This window comes from Mastigoproctus giganteus, chromosome 2, assembly GCF_048544385.1.
Source record: "Mastigoproctus giganteus isolate SK-2022 chromosome 2, ASM4854438v1, whole genome shotgun sequence".
In the NCBI taxonomy this organism is placed as follows: domain Eukaryota; kingdom Metazoa; phylum Arthropoda; class Arachnida; order Uropygi; family Thelyphonidae; genus Mastigoproctus; species Mastigoproctus giganteus.
Genome location: NC_143576.1, coordinates 124,522,799 through 124,542,881, shown reverse-complemented (window position 1 = coordinate 124,542,881; position 20,083 = coordinate 124,522,799). Strand labels below are relative to the sequence as shown.

Here is a 20,083-nt window from a genome sequence, read left to right as displayed (position 1 = left end):
CCCAAGCTTTATTTTGTGCCTTTTTTGCTGCTGTGCATTCAGTATTCCACCAAGGTTTTGGAAATGGCGGAAACCGGGTAGATGTTTTCGGAATTGTAGCTGCAGCTGCATGGACAATGCTTTCTGTGATGTACGCCACTGCGTCACTGATAGGCTCCCGACTGACTGTACTGATGTTAAAGTCTACCAGGTGTTGAAAGGTGTTCCAGTCAGCCTGATCAATCTTCCATCGTGGTAACCTAAAAGGTGAACATGGCGTCACTTTAAGTAGGCTGGTTATCACAGGGAAGTGATCACTTCCATAAAGATTCTCCTCTACCTCCCAAGTGATTGAAGGAAGGAGAGATGGGGAGCATATAGTGAGGTCAATAGCAGAGAACGTACGGGTAGGCATGTGAAAAAAGGTGTTAGTTCCCACATTTAGAAGGGATAGGTCATTGTCATTGAGCATATGCTCTATGACACGTCCCCTTCCATTAATGTTTGCACTACCCCACAGGGTGTTATGTCCATTGAAATCGCCCAGGAGTAAGACAGGAGTAGGCAGCTGCACAATGAGATCATCAAGGTCTCTCTGGGAGATATCCGCCCCAGGTGGCAAATAAACTGAGCAGACTGTTATTAAGAACCCTACCATAAGGCAAACCGCTACCGCTTCTATATTAGTTGTGAGCGCAATAGTTTGATATGGAGTATGGTTGCCTAGAATTATAGCAACACCCCCATGAGCAGGTCCATCCCCAATTCTGTCCTTCCGAATGATAGTAGTGTTCCGAAGCGAAGGGTTTTCATTTGCCTTCAGGTATGTCTCTTGTAAGCAAAAGCAGACTGGCTCATGCTTTTGCAGAAGGGCCTTGATGTCATCATTGTTTCGGTGGAATCCACGACAGTTCCACTGTAGGAATTTAGCCATTATTTTGGCTTGGTGGGTCCATCAGGCAGCTTCCGAGGTGCTGAGGGCTTACCTTTTTTAGTTTCGGCTTTATCCTTCCTGGGGAAGTACGGACGCTGACCAGTGTCCATTTCCTCCTCAGCAAAGAGCTCCAAAACTGAATCTTCGGGTACCTCCTTCTGCTCGACATCCATCTTTTCTTGGGTACTAGGGGGGGTACTTCACCTTTCTTATTCTTTTCTTTCGTATTTTGTTACTTGTGGAGCATTAGGAGGTACCAATATAGGAGTGTAGGCCACATCTTGAGTAGTACATACATGTCTGGCGGTGTCATTTTAGTAAGGATGTATTAGTATTAGCAATGGCCACAGGGTGAAAGGAAGTCTACGGCTTATGCTGCACCAGCCAAAAAAATAATAATAATAATAATAAAATAATAATAAGAAGAAGAAAATTTAAAAAATAATAATAATTAATAAGAGAAAAGGAAATAGACAACCTATGCGTTTCCCTCCTCCCATAGGTAATTATCCAGTTGACCATTGAATTTCCCCAAACTGTCTGCCTCTAATCTACCACCCACGTAGGTAACTTATTCCAGTAATTTATAACTTGCTGGCTAAAATAAAACTTCCTGCAATCCAGTCTAAACATCTCTCCCCACCGTAACTTGAAACTATGGCTTCTTGTTCTAGAATCATTTATAACCATGAAAATTTCATCCTTCATTTTGCTTATGCCTCTCAGAACCTTAAACACCTCAATCAAGTCTCCTCTAAGATGCCTAGTTTCCAAGCTCTTCCACCCATATATTCCAAGTCTTTCCTCAAACGGATGCCCTTTTGCTGATCTCCCCAGGTGGGTAACCTGTCTTTGGACCCTTTCAACATGCACAATGTCTTTCTTTAGGTGTGGTCTCCATATTTGAACACAGCATTCCAAGTGTGGTCTAACAATAGCCTTATATAATGGGATTATAATGTCCTTATTTCTACTAGCAATTGTTTGATAAATCATCAATAGGACACCCTGGGCCCTCCTTGCAACCAGTCTACAATGCTCGGAGAACTTTATGTCTGACTGTATCATAACACCTAAGTCTCTTTCCTCCACTACAGGCTTTAGTTCAACTCCACCAAGTGTATATGCTATTTTGGGGGTTACTGTTCCCCAGGTGCAATACCTTACACTTTGCTGGATTAAAGCATAGCTGCCAGTTTTCTGACCAACCCTGAAGTCTATCTAGGTAACACTCTGAAGAAGCTCTGCTTGGCAGTGATCATTAACTACTCTACCAATCTTTACATCATCTGCAAATTTAGACATCATGTCCTCTATCCCTTCATCAGTGTCATTTATGAAAAATCAAAATCAACAGTGGTCCTAATATTGATCCTTGGGAACCCTATTTCTCCCATCAACCCAATCTGAGGAATAACCATTTATCACAACCCTCTGCCTCCTGCCCTGAAGCCATCCAGCCATCCAGATTTACCCTGTGATTCCAACCTGTTCCAGCTTATAAAGTAACCACTCATGTGGGACTGAGTCAAATGCTTTGCTGAAATCCAAATAAACAATGCTGAAATTATTCCCTAAGTCCAGGTCTTGAGTGACCCTGTCAAAATAGCTAACCAGATTAGTTAAACATGATTTTCCCTTTACAAAACTATCTAAATGATCCTGAATTCCACCTTTGATCATTGTCTCCGTGATTTTCCCCAATACTGAAGTTAGACTAATTGGCTGGTAATTTTCCACTTCACTCTTAGAACCATCCATTATGATTTGGAGACACATTTTCCAATTCAACGGAATCACTCCCAAGTCCAGTGATGCTCTCATAGACTCAATGGTTCAATGCACTCACTTGCCACCTCCCTTAAGATTATAGGGTATATGCCATCAACCCCAGGAGCCTTACTGACTTGAAGGCTCGAAAGTTTTTTCATTAAATAAATATGTGAAATTTAAAAATCATTAATTACATATTTTTCACCTTCACTCCCATAATTTCTCAATGACGTAAAGGGTTTTTCTTCCGTAAATATAGATGCAAAATAACTGTTGAGTTCATCTGCAACTTCAGCTGGGGTATCTAATATAAATCTTTATTTGTTCTACCAAATATAAAATATAGGTATACATTGGTAAGTGACAAATTCCCTTCATGGCAGAAAATGCCAAGGTAATATTATCCCACATCCATTACATAAGGGTCCGATCTGGTTTGTCCTCCTCTTTGCATTTATATATGTGAAGAATTCCTTATCCACCCCCACTCTTTGCCAGTGATTTCTCATAATCTTCCTTTGCCTGCCTAACCTTTTCTGTGGCACTATTACAGATCAATTTGTAGCTGTTATAGGCTTCAGTACTTTTTATTGCTCTGTAACTTTTCCATACTGTCCTTTTCTGCTCAAGTAATCTAGCAACTTATTCATCCAACTTGGAATCTTCCTCATGGAGTAGTATTTAATAGTATATAAGCATTCAAGGCTTCTGTGATCAATGTTTTAAAGGTATACCATAATTCAATTGTATTTGCTCTCTGTGAGATATCTACTCAGTTAACAGAGGCCATGTAGCATCTTAAGCCGTCATCATTTCCTTTCCTGAAATTATAACCCATTCCTTTGCCTTTAACTACTGCTACATCTCTCTCTTCATCATCCATCATAGAACTCTGTGATCACTTCCTGCTACTGGTTCCTGCACTGTCAGCCCTATAATGTCATCTGGCTCATGGGTGATGATGAGGTCTAGAGTATTCTTTTTCCTGGTACTTTCCCTGACATGTCGATACAAGTCATCTAGTTGATTTAAAAATTTAGTCCCCCATGTGGAGTTTCCTTCCCATTTGCTCCAATGAATAAGAGGCAAATTAAAATCACCCATAATGAGATATTCACACTTACTTACCCATTCCATTTGCACAGAGGCTCTCATCATAATCTTCACAATCACCTGGCCTGTGGATTACTCCCACTCTCATTATACCTTTGCTTTCAACTATCTCACACCATACAGATTCTATACTAGCATGAGTCTGAATCCGGGAAAGCTTTCGTCGTACTCAGGCTGCTTTTGATTAGAAGAATTACCCACCACCCCTTCTATCTTCCCGATCTATCCTTCCTAAATACATTATACATATCGTACTGAAACTCATCATCCCCTATCTCCGGGTGGCACCACGTTTCCGTAAGCCCTATTATGTCAGCGTTACTTGTCCTAACTAGCAGTTCGAATTCACTCATTTTATTGACGACACTTCTGACATTACTGTATAAACAATTAAGACTTAGTGTTCTCGTACAGTCAACTGCCCTGACATACCCCTTAAATGCTTCTCTGGCATTAGCTGCCCGCTCATTTGAAATGTTTCTGCCCTCAGAACATCTTGCTAATATGTTCTGCTGAAACAAACAAGAACTCTTGAGGTATGTGCAATTGTTACTTTGACCAATATTATCAGATAAACGCATATCTATATTACCCTGTTCCCCCCAAACTAGCAGTTCCCCCAAACCTTTAAGGTATCCTCAATAATACTGGCAAAAACTCTTGCATCACCTTTGTTTAAATGTATCCCATCTTTACAAAACAGATTCCTTCTATTTACAAGTGCAAGCCAAGCTGATAAAAATTTCCACCCAAAAGCCTTGCAGAGTCCTTTAAGTCTTGAGTTAATCCACAAGGCTTTCAGCATATAATCCCTCCTATCATGCCTGGCAGAATTGCAGACACATAGACATTGTGACCTAACTCGTGGCATTTTTTCAGCATGGTCCTATATTTGTCTATCGTGCAGAAAATGAATACATTTGAACTGTGGTACGCTTTTAAAACATTAATCACAGATGCCTTGAATGCGTATATACCATTAAAAAAATACTCCACGAGGAGGGTTCCAAGTTGGATGAATAGTGAAGCTGCCACATTACTTGAGCAGAAAAAGGTGGCATGGAAAGGTTACAGAGCAATAAAAAGTACTGAAGCCTATAACAGCTACAAGGTGATCTGTAATAGAGCCACAGAAAAGGTTCGACAGGCAAAGGCAGTTTATGAGAAATCACTAGCAAACAGAGCAAAGAGGGGGGGATAAAGAATTCTTCACATATATAAATGCCAAGAAGAGCAAACCAGATCGGACCTTTACGTAAGGGAAAGGGGATAGTATTAAATACAACAGCTGCCGTTGCAGATGAACTCAACAGTTATTTTGCATCGATATTTACAAATGAAAAACCTTTTGTGGCAATGGGAAATTGTGTTGTGGGAGCGAAGTTAAAAAATATGTAATTAATGATACTGAAATTTCGCAAGATTATTTAATGGAAAAAATTTCGAGCCTACAGGCCAGTAAGGCTCCTGGAGTTGATGGAATATACGGACGGCCTCAGTAGCCGAGTGGGCAGGAGCGGGAGTGCAGTAGCACACGCTCTTTGAGTAGACCGGGGTTCAAGCCCCTGCCTGCTGAATACGGTCGATCTGCCAACCCGCACTGGACCAGCGTGGCAGATTATGGTCCATTTCCCTCAGCATGAATTGTTGAGGAGGCTTCCATCCTGCAGTGGGTTGATAATGGCTGCACTTTACTTTACTTTTTACCCTATAATCTTAAGGGAGGCGGCAAGCGAGTGCACTGAACCATTGAGGCTAATTATGCGAGCATCACTAGACTCTGGGGAGATTCCTTTGGATTGGAAAAGTGCAAATGTATCTCCCATACATAAGGGTGGCTCTAAAAGTGAAGTTGGAAATTATCGACCTGTCAGTCTGACTTCAGTAGTAGGAAAAATCATGGAGGCAATGATCTAGGGTGGAATTCAGGATCATTTGGATCGAATTGAAATTCTCAAGGATACTCAGCATGGTTTTGTAAAGGGAAAATCATGTTTAACAAATCTGGTTCGCTATTTCGAAAGGGTCACTCATGAGCTGGATTTAGGGAATAATTTCGACATTGTTTATTTAGATTTCAGCAAAGCTTTTGACTCAGTACCACATGAGCGGTTGCTTTATAAGCTGGAACAGGTTGGAATCACTGGGAAAATCCTTAGATGGATAGAAGGATGGCTTCAGGGCAGGAGGCAGAGGGTTGTGATAAATGGCTATTCCTCAGATTGGGTTGATGTAAGAAGTGGAGTTCCCCAAGGATCAGTATTAGGACCACTGTTGTTTTTAATTTTCATAAACGACATTGATGAAGGGATAGAGGGTGTGATGTCTAAATTTGCAGATGATGTTAAAATTGGTAGAGTAGTTAATGATCACTGTCAAGCTGAGCTTCTTCAGAGAGACCTAGATAGACTTCAGGAATGGTCAGAAAAATGGCAGCTATGCTTTAATCCAACAAAGTGTAAGGTATTACACCTGGGAAACAGTAATCCCAAAATAATTTATTCACTTGGTGGAGTACAACTAAACCCAGTACTAGAGGAAAGAGCCTTGGGTGTTACGATACGGTCAGACATGAAATTCTCTGAGCATTGTAAACAGGTTGCAAGGAAGGCCCATGGTGTCTTATCGATGATCTATCGAACTTTTGCAAGTAGAGATAGGGACGTGATAATCCCATTATATAAGGCTTATGTTAGACCACATTTGGAATACTGTGTTCAAGTATGGAGACCACACCTAAAGAAAGACATCGAGTTTCTTGAAAGGGTGCAAAGACGGGTAACTCGCCTGGTGAGATCGGCAAAAGGGCGTCCTTATGAAGAAGTTAGTATATCCACATATACTAACTTCGAATATGTGGGTTGCAGAGTTTGGAAACTAGACACCTTAGAGGAGATTTGATTAAAGTGTTTAAGGCTCTGAGAGGCATCAGTAAAATGAATGAGGATGAAATTTTCAAGATTATAAATGATGCTAGAACTAGGGGACATAAATTCAAGTTACGGGGGGGAAATATTTAGATTGGATTGCAGGAAGTTTTATTTTAGCCAGCAAGTTATAAATTACTGGAATAAGTTGCCTTCATGGGTGGTAGAGGCTGACAGTTTGGGGAAATTCAAAGGTCATCTGGATAGTACTTTCGGGTAAGGGCAGCGCATAGGATGATAAGTTTAATTTCCTTTTTTTTTTTTTTTTTTATTAATTATTATTATTTATTTTTTTTTTTTTGTTTTTATCATTGTTTTGTTCGGATTTTTTTTTTTTTTTTTTTGGCTGATGCAGCATAAGCCATAGTCTTTCTTTCACCATGCGGCCATTACTAATACTAATACTAATAAGCACTACGGGAAAGTCTAAAAGCAGCTTATACGTCTCAAGACTGTCCCCGCAGACCATGACTGATGACATCGCTACAGCTCTGAGAGATGAGTGGCAGCTTGACGTTGCAGTCGAACAGCTACCAGCTAAGCACCGGAACTATGCCTCCTTCAAGCTCGAATGCGACTCCGAACTGTATGACTACATCAAACGTCCATCCATAAGGCCACATGGAACCATCATGCATCCCTTTTATAGGAGAGCAACATGCCATAATAAAAAACTAGGAAATGCACAGACCCCCAGAAAGAAATGCAGTGACTCACCTATAGTTACAGTAGCGATCATTCACTGCAAAAGTGGATGCCCCAGTTTACGCTCACCTGCTTCCCTACCATCCAAGTCACCTCCATGTAAATCCTCATGAATGACAACCCCAAAATCTAATCCACCCAACTGAGATGCCTATCAAAACCAGAATCACATCAAGGGCAACAGCATGGCCTCGAAACAACCAAACGACTAGAGAGATGGCAATTAAGAGAGTCCCCTCGATCCCGGTGGTCAAACTACTTTACCAGAATGTCCACAGTTTAAGGAATAAACTTGAAACCATTGACAAAATTTTGCTATCTAAAGAATTTGATATGCTGTGCCTCACTGAAACCTGGCTGGAACCCACTGAAGATTACATTGCAACTACAACCCCCAGTGGTTATGGTGCCATGCTCACATCCAGGAATAAAAGAGGGGGGGGGGAACGTCACTGTTCTACAATCAAGCCATCCTCACCCTTGAGAACTGCATCTCCAGCAACTCGGATGATTATGAAGCGCTCTGTGCACTGCTTAAATTGAGGTCCATTTCCATTGAAGTCGTCATCTACATACCACCCAATCCTACAAAGGAAACAATACAAGAGGTAACTAACTGGATACTTCACCACCTCCACACTTGAACAATGAAAATTGTTTTTGGAGACTTCAACCTCCCTCCATGTCTGAATCGTATGAAAAGATTGCCCCTATCTAAGCATTGCTAGCCTAACTATAGCCAATAAGGGCCCCGCATAGGGAACAAACCAACTTGACCTGATCCTCACATCAATACCATGTACATTTGATACTCCTCAAGATGGTTATTTTAACTCAGACCATGACCCAATCCTAATACAACTGGAACCACCAATCCAATTTTTAACGCAAAACAACAGGTGATACGGAGAACAATTTAAAGTCCCAAATATCTCGATGTTTCCAAATGCATTACAGCAGCATCTCTCATCCCATGGTACGTTCTTGAGTCATGTGATATCCTACTAGCAGCCGACCTGTTAACTAAATGGATTATCACGGTAGCTCAATACGCAGCCTCAAAGACAGTCACAATCACTCCCCACTCTAGAGAATGGTGGACCCCACATCTAAACTCCAGCTTTCAATTAAAACAGCAACTCCATAAGCAATGGAAGCAACCTGGTGAAATTAATGATAGGATAGCCTTTTCAAGAGCAAGAGCCATTTTCAACCACCAAAAATCCCAGAGGTAACTAACTGGATCCTTCACCACTAATCACAAACGACCTTCATATGTATGCCGTAACAGTGTCACACGCATGTGGCCAACACAGCTTCTTGAGAAATAAAGTAACCAACATATGTGGCCACGTTGGCCAAATATATGCGACATAAAAAAATACTTTTTTTTTTTTTTTTATATTTTAAGCAAAAAAAACAACATCACTGACATTACAATATTTATTTTAGAATTATTAATCAAATTATTTCCTAAATATTTGTGGCCCCTGGGGAATTTTTTTCTTAAACTAGCTTGGCAGTCAACGTGTTAAAGGTAGAAGTAAAATGTATGTGCTAAAATAACCACCGGTGATCCGGCAAACTCACTAATCCAACACCCCACAGGTCCCAACGCTGCCAGATTAGTGATGGTCGACCTGTATAAAACTTATAAAGTAATAAAAGTTATTTAAAAATTTAGATGCACAATCTGTATCAAATTTATATATCTTATATCTAACTTAAAGGAATGAAACATATTCAATGTTTGGTTTCATTTTAGTTTATTGTTCATTTCAGTGCATTTTCATTAATAGCAGATCTTCCTAATAGTATTAGGTTTCATTACTGTAACATTTTAAACATATACATAAGAGTAACTTTTAATATAGAACTGGATTAGATAGTACTTTATTTATATTAACTTATAAATCTTAATTAAAACAACAGCTTAAAAACTTCATTAACTTACATGGCAACTTCTGCTCCATAATCTTGAAAGACAATATGGGCAAGCATCATGATTGACACCATTGCATAAACTGTATCTGTGCTAACAGTCTCTGTTAAGGTCTTCAAGACAGGACATAAACCATAGCCAAATGCCAAAAAGACAACAACACTTTTTAAATCTTCAAGAACTACAACAGAAAATTATTATAATATATGTGCAGATTATACACAGGTATATTTGCATACTCTCCTTTTAAATAAGTTTTAATATTAGTTTAATACAAGAAACTGATAAATTAATACATTTCTAAGTTTTATTTACATTTTCATTTTCATATTTTAATATTAAGTAAAGAAGACATACAGGGACCAATGAACTGCCATAAATGCGTAAATGTGTATATTAATGCAGTAACTTTACTGCATTAATATACACTGAGTGGCTACTTTATTAGGTATACCTATCCTTTTCATGAAATGGAATGTTCCTTCAATAAAAATGAGTTAAAATAAATAAAGAATTATGCGTTTGTACTATTTGATGGTAAAAAGTTACGTGTAAAGATAGGTGGAAGAATGCTTAGCACAATCAAGTTTGCCGATGATCAGGTAATCCTTGCAGGTAGCCCAAGAATGTTATCCAATATGCTAAAACAATTAACCAAGAAAGTGAAGAAATGTAGAATGAAGATTAACAATAATAAAACAAAGATGATAAGTAAAAAGACAAAACAATTTCACATTGAAACTGATGGTGAAAAAATAGAACAGGTAACAAAATTCAAATATCTTGGACAGATTATAACACAAGATGCATATTGCCAAAGTGAAATAGGTTCAAGGACTGCAATGGCAAAACAAGCATTTAGAGGTAAAATCTCTTTACTAAGCTTTACTAAGAAATATGTCATCACTAGATCTAAGAATAAGAATTATGAAAACATACATTTGGTCAATTGCATTGTATTCAACAGAGACATAGACATTAAACAAAACCAACTTTAAAAAACTAGAGGCGTTTGAAATGTGTTGCTGGCAGAGAATGGAAAAGATTAGCTGGACAGAAAAAATGAGTAATAACATGGTTTTACAACAAGTAGGAGAAGAAAGAGAATTGCTAAGAAAAATCAGAAGACAGCGACTACAACGGATCAGACACACCATGAGGCATAGAGCAAGGTTACTGGACATGCTGGAAGGCAAAATACCAGGAAAAAGAAAACAAGGAAGACCAAGAAACACCATCATAAATACAATTCTGAAGTAAACTGGGCTTTAGAGCTATGCAGAAGTGAAACATCTAGCACAAGACTGTGAGAAATGGAGCCAGCTCATCAAAGGGGCAAACCAGTTGAAAGGCTGATACACTGAAGAAGAAGAAGACCATGGAACAAAAAATAGTAAGCAGATACAGAGGGATGCTGCTTACCTGTTTTAAGTGACTTGAATATACACTGAGGTGGCTACTTTATTAGGTATACCTATCCTTTTCATGAAAATAGAACATTCTTTCAGTAAAAGAATGTGTTTGTATCATGCAACATAAAACAGGTAGGCAGATACACAGGATGCTGCTGTATGTGTGCAATTCAGTGAAAATGGGTAAGACAAAAGATTTAAGTGACTTTGAATGTGGCATAGTAGTCAGCACGAGATGCCTGGTATGAGTATCTTGGAAACTGCAACCACTACTGGAATTTTTGTGTATGACTGTATCTCGTGTATAATGAGATCATTCCAAACCAAATAACATAGAGCCAGCAGCAATCCTGGAGTTGGAAACAGCTTGTTAATGCAAGACCAACGGAGGTTGACAAGACTTGGTCCAAGATAACAGTCTATAGTCAGTCACATAACAATCCAATACAAGAGTGGTCACCAAAGAGGCAATTCAGAATTGACTCACCGTACTTTGTCACAGATAGGGTAATATTACAGCCAACAACTGAATCAGGATCCATACCTTTATACCTTCTTGTTTTTTGTTGCCAGTAGTGGAAGGTAGGCTCAGGAACACCAGCACTGGATAGTGGTGGATTGGGAAAATGTTGCCTGGTCTGATGAATTAAATGCTGATGGGAGGACCAGAATGTGGCAAAAACATCATGGGTCCTTGGATCCAATTTGCCAAGTAAACAATGCAGGCTACAGTGGTGGTCTAAATATACAGGCAGTGTTTTCTTGGCATACATTAGACTTCTTGATATCAGTGGAGCAACATTTTGATGCCACAGGTTATCTGAAAATTGTTTATGATCAGGCACTTTCCTTTATGGCTAAAGTGCCTGATCATAAACAATTTTCTTCTAACAGGATAATGTGCCATTGTCACAAGGCCAGAAATACAAGAACTAGTTCCAGGAACATGAGAATGAATTCATCCTACTGTGGCAGCTTCCCCAGCCACCAGATCTCAATCCAATTGAGCAGCTATGGTATGAGGCAGGACAAACTCTGTGGAGTAGAGGTCTGTAACCATCCAATTTACAACTGTGCAAAGCAATTGAGTTATCACAGAGTAGCATGCATCTTCTGGCTCACTTTTGGCACCTCAGTCCATTCCATGTCAAATCTAGGCTGTTCTGAGGATTAAAGGAGGTGGAACTTACTTACTATAAGGTAGGTGTACCTAATAAAGCAGCCACTCAGTGCAAAAGTAAGCTAAAGATGAATTATTATTTATTACACATCATCATAATTCAAATCTGTTATATTCTGTGGATGTAGAGTTAATCATAGTAGTACAAATTAATCCTTCTGGACTATCAACCTTCCATTCACTATTTTCTTCAATACTATCCTATTTTCTATCAGATCTTTAACCCTACCCAGAATAAACCTCATTGTTCTAATGCTTGCTTGACACCAACAATCTTGAGACATATCAGCAATGAACACTTATCAAGTCACATTCCAATACTTGCCCAACACCGAAATCCTTATAGTGTATCAGAGATATAAAAATTAAGGTGCTTCAATTATATGCTTTTCAAAAGGTGACAACGAGTTCAATGTCATAATTGTTGATAAACCATTCACTACAGATGATGAAACTTTGTAGCAAGAGATTGAAATAAACCAGAATTTCAAATTTCTACGTGCTTGTTTGGTAACCATTAAAGTGGAACTTTTTTATTACTTAAAAATTATTGGGGGATTTTTTTGCAACTTTTGTTTAAAATTAGTGGTGTAGTTATTATTTGTATTCATCTGATTAAGCTGGTGAATTTGTTCATTAATTGGCCTCTGAAGTTGCTTAAAAAGGCAGTTGACTTCTCTTGCCATTATATTGTAATAATATAAAAAATGTTCAAATTCTGATGCCATCATTATAGTATTGATATAGAAATTAAACAGATGCTATTGGAGGTTTCTTTCTATGTAGTTTTGTAGACTTTTAATAATATCAGATGTGTTTTTATTAAGTCCATAAACTATAAATTTATAGAAATAAAATAATTTAATAACGCACATAACTGTATCACATAGTACATAATGTATATCACATAGTACATAACTGTATCACATAGTACATAATTATGTACTATATGAATACCATCAAATGAGAGGATTAGTGTAGTATTATTTTCGTGTCTCTTAGTTTTGTTGTTTTTAAATTAAATTTAGACTAAAATTAAGCCTCAGACTAGAGCAGAAAAGCAATGAGCTCAAAGTAGCTAGAATTCTTTGATTTGGGAGAGAACTTCCAAGGGCAGTTCTCCTGCAAATCAGGATTATATTTTGTGCGTTACTTGTCCCCCCTCCCTTTGTGAAGGTGCCCTTAGCAAGACACGAAACTGCCATGTAAGATGCCTTTGTGTGTGTGTGTGTGTGTGTGTGTGTGTGTGTGTGTGTGTGTGTGTGTGTGTGTGTGTGTGTGTGTGTGTGTGTTCACCTCAAAGAACAGGAGGCCATTAGGTGCAAATTTAGCATTCTGATGGCCTTAGGAGGGCTTGAAGAATTACAAGAAGACAGATCCATCAAGCACTGAGCTGACCAGTCCAATAATTGAGCCCATACTCTAACATCAGACACCGTGACATTTTCCACAGCAGAGATCCTTGGTAGGATTGGAACCTGCATTTAAAAGATCCTCTGAGTGGCAGTGATCACAGTATACTGATGTGGGATTTACTTAAAGACATAAAACTATTGTCAAGGGTAAAGGGAAAGGCTTTTGCAAGGGTGACTATGGTGGTCTCAGACAGTTTTGAAATTCTATTCAGTGGAACCAATTGATAAAGTTACCAATGGCAAGTTCTAAATGGACAGCATTCAGGAATATAATTTTGGAGTTATTAGGCTTTTTATACCAGCTGAGAGATACTATTCAAGGCTTAACTAAATCGATGTCAGATGTGCTGATGAGACTTGTGGGAGAGAAGAAAAATGCATGGAATGCACAAAAATTAACAGGTCATACAGAAGCCTACAGTAGATATAAACAGTCAAGAACAAAGTCACAAAGGACATTAGGCAAGCTATGGCAGATTATGAGAAGTCTTTAGCAAAGATTTCTATGCATCTTTGCTAGAGACTTTCTTTGCTGCTTTCTAAGCAGCAAAGACTTTTTTCCCTTATGTAAACACTGGCAGAAAGGGGGTTAAATCATATTGGTCCACTAGATACGAATGCTTTTAAGTGTTGATGATCCTGCTCACGTTGCTGACAAACTGAATAGATATTTTGTATATACATTTACGCACAAAGAATTTTTTAGGGATGAGGATGCCAGAAGTGTGTCAAATTCTAATAGGGAGCTGAATGATTTTGTTATAATGGAAACAAAAGCAGAAAATAAACTGTTAAAACTAAACATAAAAATTCACTTCCGGTGGATGGGATCTATCCAATTATATTGAGGGATGCAGCAAAAGAGGTATGCAAACCTTTAGCCATGATTATGAGAACATCCTTGGATACAAGGAAGGTCTCTATGGCTGGAGATGTGCAAATGCATCCCCAATTCACTAAAGGGAGGGATCAAAGGGTAAGAGGAGTAACTGCAGTCCTGTTACCTCTTGACTTATGTTCCAGGAAAAATGGAGTCACTGGTTACAGAAGTAATGCAGGATCATCTACAGAGAAATGCAGATATACTGCAGTCACAACATCGATTTGTTAATGTGTGATCTTGTCTGACCAAATCTGATTAGATAATATGACATGGTAACAAAGGAAATGAATGCAAAAAATAATTCTGACATCATATACTTGATATCATAAAAGCTTTTGATACTATTGCATATGAAAGACTGCCATACAAATTGGAGCAGTATAGCATTAAGGGGGAACTATTGCTATGGTTGAATAGGAGAGACAGAGTGATTATCATTGCACATGACTCTTCTTGGACTAATGTTATTAGCAGAAATCCCCAGGGTTCAATGCTGAGCCCGTTGTTTTCAATATTTATTAATGATACCAATGAAAGCATATAAGGCTTAATGTCTAACTTCGCAGATAATTCAAAGGTTAGCAGGCTGGTTAATGACAGTAATCAGGGTATGCTAATGTAGCATGGTTTGAGAAGTGACAGTTGAAGATGGGCTAAGTGGCAATGACATTTACCTTTAAAAAATGCAAGGTACTTCATACAGGTAGCAGTAATCCCACATTAACATGCCAACTGTGTGGTACCACATTCAGGGTAGTGCAGAATGAAAAGACCTAGGAATAATTATGAAGTCAGATATGAGTATCTCTGACTATGAGCAGTACAGACAGGCTGCTAAGGACAGCTCATGGGGTTTTGTCAATGTCCTACATGAATTTTGCCAACAGGGATAAGGAGATGATTAAGGAAAGACGTTGATCTGTTGGAACAGATGCAGAGAAGATTGGTTGATTGCTGTAGGCCATATTGTGCCATATATAATATGTCTGTAAGTTACCCATGTTCTGTGGCCAATTTGCTGTTTGTAAGACAAAAAACCAGAGTTTCCAGGAGAAGAAAACATGCTACCCATAGGCAGGGTAACATGGTTTAATGCAAGAAGCATGCAGCCCATAAAAATTCCTCACATCATTGACAGGACTCAAACTCTGGTCTTTTCCACTAAAAGTGTATGTGGGGAGGGGACAATGATTACACCAACTTGTGCTATCCACGAGGGCCTTCAGAGAAGAGCAACAAGATTGATGGAGAACAAAAGGGTTCTCTTAACAGGAAAGGCTTCAGTTCTGCAAACTGCAACGGCTGGAGACTAGGCACCTATGAGGGGGATCTGATTGAAGTGTTTAAGGATCAAATGGATTGAGTAAACTCAATGCTGATGGAATCCTTTCTCTTGCAGAAGCAGGTATTTGAATAAATTAAAGGAAAAACTAAACAAACTGTTAGGGGAAATGGACAGGTGATAGGAGAAGTGTTTTCATTTTTTTTGGCCGATGCTGTATAAGTTTGCTTTCTTGTATCATTTTCCACTAGTAATACTAATAAAAGCTTGGAAAACAAATAAGAGTAAATAAGTAAGTCTTGTTTAGAATTAAGTATTTTTATGCATAAATGGAGATCCATTATATTATAGGATAGATGGATTTAAAATAATAGGTATTTAGTACTCCCACACTAAACTTTAATAAAAAGGCCATGACAGTTGATTAAGTCCATAATAAATAATAAATTACTGCAAACAGAAACTATGTTTGATTGATTGGTTTTACTGGTTCAAAAAACGACTGTGGTTACTGCGCCAGGAAAACCGAAACTATGCATAAAATCTTCATTAAAGTTAAATGACTATGTACAAATAAAAAGGGATGGGTAAAATCAGGTAAAATAAATAATAAAAAAAAAAAACTGGTTAATGTACATGATGTATTAGAGCATTACAATTTTTATTTCTTAAATTAACTTAATTTTTCATTTTCTGTGATTAACAGAAGTGAAAAGTAAGTTAATTACAAACTGATTAACTAATAATATATAAAAGAACAGTAACTGTTTTCACTTCACTGCACATTCCTCCCAATGTAATATTCGCTCTACCTTTTGTGATACTATATAATCAACAATGTGCGAAATGCTTGTATTTCATACTCAATGATTTAATAAATTAAATAATCACAGTATAATCTCAATGCTTTTGAAATGCAATTTAGTTATTACTTTCTGGATTTTAATAACAATTGAAAAATAATATGTATTTGACATTTTTGTTTAACTAAACTTTAATAAAAAGAAACATAAGCAAATGGTAATAATTCTTGATTTACGCTTTAGTATACTGATAACAAAAAACAAGCCAAAAAATAATTACTTTTATATGTGAACTGACATTTTGTTTCTGTGCATCTCACACATATTGCCCATTCAATCCTCCAATCAGTGCATGGCAACAAAAATAATATCCTTTGCTTCAGCTACAATATATGGATAGCCTATGTAATATGTATGAAAGAAAGAAACAATAATAATAGGATTTCTATAGTCTGATTTTAATGAAATCTGAGATGCCATAACAAATCTTTATAAAACAGCTATATATAAAATTTCATGAAAATACATCCACAGGGAGTTATTTATTAAATTTGGATGGACAGACATAATGAAGACAAATAGGCACTTTACGCACATATACTGATGCACCTAAAAACCAGCCATGAAAACTTTTCACATAGCCAAACTTTTGCCTTTCGAGAAGTGGGAAATCAGGTAACCGCAAGGAGGAAAATATGAGAATTGTTTTTTGGCCAAAACAGGCAGAAAACCAAAGTTTTTCACGAAAAACAAGCAAAAAAAATAAAAATTGCTGAAACAGGAGATCTCAAAAAGCACAAAAAGTTTTTTTGTTTAAAGTCTACACTGCACTATAAATTAAATTTTACTGACAACATACATATTTTATATTCAAATAAAGCAATAGGATTGTTTACCAGTACCATATGTTTTCAAACATTAGCTTACCAAGGATTTTATTGTCTCAGGTTTTTCTGTTTGTATTATCTGTTATACATCAACTGATTATGACTGCTTCAAGAAAGATACCACTGCAGACTTTGCCCTCTTCAGAAATGTTAAGTCAAAGCTTCATTCAAAATAATGGACCTTCTGTAAAGAACATTTTCATTGTTTCATCAGAAAGAGATCTGAACTCAATTTTTTTTTTCTCACCTGGCTGAATATCCTCTCGCACTCAGCATTATTATTAGGAATTGTTAAAATGCCAAGCATGACTTGGAATAATTTGTTATATTTCAGGCTTCTGAACATCAATTTTTTTTTCTTCTTTCATAATAGTGTCTGGTAGATTCTCACACAGAAACTGACAGAACTGATGCTGCAAAAATGTCTACTACTTCATCTATTTCTTCATCTTTAATTATACCAAAAAGTAATGGAAACTTATCCACAAAAAATTTCAAATTTAAAAATGATGCACTACCAACTGATGAAATTTTTGCAAGCTTCACATTTATAAGAACATAATTTTTCAATAGGAAATTGTGCACCATGTCACATACAGCAATAAAATATTTCCTCATTGAAAAAAAGAAACTCTTCATTCATTTTAGCCTCTCCACAACCTTTGCAGTAGTAATGTAAAACTCAAAGTCAAAATTATCCTTTTGATTTCATTTCCTGTGGTAATCAAATTCCAAAAATGGAAGTGGAAGATTTAAAAACTGTTGGCATAACAAATTTGCACATAACATTTTTCAATGTATTTAGTAGTAATAACCTGAGTACACGAATGTGAGGTTTGTTGGATTGAAGGACTATGTTCTGATTTTAAAATGTTGGTATAACAATTAAAAGAAACAAGCAAATTGCTCTATTCAAGCTAGAAGACAGAAACATACCTAGAGTTATCAGCTTGCTTAGTGCACTTTGGATTGCTTTTGCCAGAAATTTGTGATTCAGAAGTCCCTTTTCTTGATGGACATCATTAATTTCTTCTCTCAAAACTTCTTTTGGATGATGAACTGGATTTGGACATCAGTCACTGCCACCCACTAGTGATCACTTGTTATATTTTTCAATTCACTAATTCTTAGAAGTGCCAATATGGCTTTTCTCACCACTTCTAACCTCTTCTTTATATAGACTTCTCAGAGGTTGCCACTGTTCTACCAGTCTAATTAAATATTTACCCAGTGACAACCAACATGTACAAACATGCTTCAAAATCTTTTTTACTTCATTGACATGCATCAGTTGAAATCGTTTGATGTAATGAGATGTATCATCTTGCCAAAACCCCAGACAGCTGTTTCATAACTAATTGCCACCTCCACAGTGGAGAGCTATATATATGAAAAGTCAAATCCACAAACTAAGAATGTTTCTTAATTTGTGGATTTCGCACTCAGTGCCTGAAGAATTTGCAATTTGTAATGATGCCACTGATTCATGATGTGGATTTTGATAACCTTTCTGTAAACATGCAGTGCAAGATTTTAAAGTGCTACTGCTACTCTCTGTTGCTTCATCAGAAACTGTATTTGAAGATCCAATGAATTTCTTATCCAACAACCCAGTTTCCTTGAATTCTGCCAGGAACGGGTGGGGACCATTCTGGGTGATATGCATTGAATAAGATATTGTACAGGGAAATAGAGTGGGCCAGTAAATCAGAGAGTCTTATAATGGGGGATTTTAATTTCCCAGATATTGACTGGAATTTGTGGGTTGGTCACTCGCACACTAGCAAGGCTTTTGTGGATTTATTGGATGATTGTTTTCTACATCAACATGTTCGTGAGGCAACAAGAGAGAGCAATACTCTTGATCTGATTATCAGTAGTGATTCTTCATGCATTAAGAATCTGCAGATAAATGAACCACTAGGTGGCAGTGATCACAGTGTGTTGAAGTGGGATTTACTCAAGGAGGTAACTACTATCAGAGGTAAAGGGAAGGGTTTTTGTTTTCGTAAAGGCGACTATGATGGTCTGAGACAGTATTTAAATTCTATACAGTGGGACCAACTGATGATGTTACCAACAGCAAACTCAAAATGGGAAGCATTCAAGGAACTAATCTTGGAGGCTACCAGGCTTTACATACGAACTAAGAAATATTGTTCAAGGTTTAGGCCTAAATGGTTGTCAGATGAACTAATGAGACATGTGGCAGAGAAGAAAAATGCATGGGATACATACAAATTAATGGGTGACATGGAAGCCTATGATAGATATAAGTTGGTCTGTAACCAAGTCACAAAGGAGATTAGGCAGGCAAAGGCAGACTACAAAAAATCCTTGGCAAAGGATGCAAAGAAAAACAGAAAAGAGTTCTTTACCTATTTAAACTCAAGAAGGAAAGGGATGAATCAGATTGGTCCACTGGATATTGATGGTTCAACAGTTGAGGATCCTGCTCAGGTGGCTAACAATCTAAACGAGTATTTTGCATCTACATTCACGCATGAGGAGTTATTCAGGAAGGAGAATGATGTAGGTAAAGTAAACATTGGCAGTGAGCTGGATGATTTTGTAATAACTGAAAGGAAAGTGGAGGAGAGATTGTTGAGGATAAACATAAAAAAGGCACCTGGGGTGGATGGGATCTATCCAGTTATATTAAAGGAGGCAGCAAAGGAAGTAAGCAAACCCCTAGCCATAATTATGAGAGCTTCTTTGGACTCAGGGGAGGTACCCATAGACTGGAGATGTGCAAATGTAACCCCAATTCACAAAGGAGGATCAAAGGCTGACACAAATAATTATAGACCTGTTAATTTAACTTCTGTTCCAGGTAAATTAATGGAGG

General features: G+C 37.6%; 1 protein-coding gene across 2 annotated transcripts in view; it reads right to left on the bottom strand.

Annotated features, from left to right (window-relative positions):
- PIG-C (phosphatidylinositol glycan anchor biosynthesis class C) overlaps positions 1–20,083 on the bottom strand; it is a 122,550-nt gene that overhangs the window by 36,346 nt on the left and 66,121 nt on the right. For both annotated transcript variants that reach the window (XM_090368661.1, XM_090368662.1), the window contains exon 4: positions 9,386–9,554. In XM_090368661.1, the coding sequence (XP_090224787.1) occupies positions 9,386–9,554 (169 nt within the window). The remainder of the gene's footprint in view (positions 1–9,385; positions 9,555–20,083) is intronic.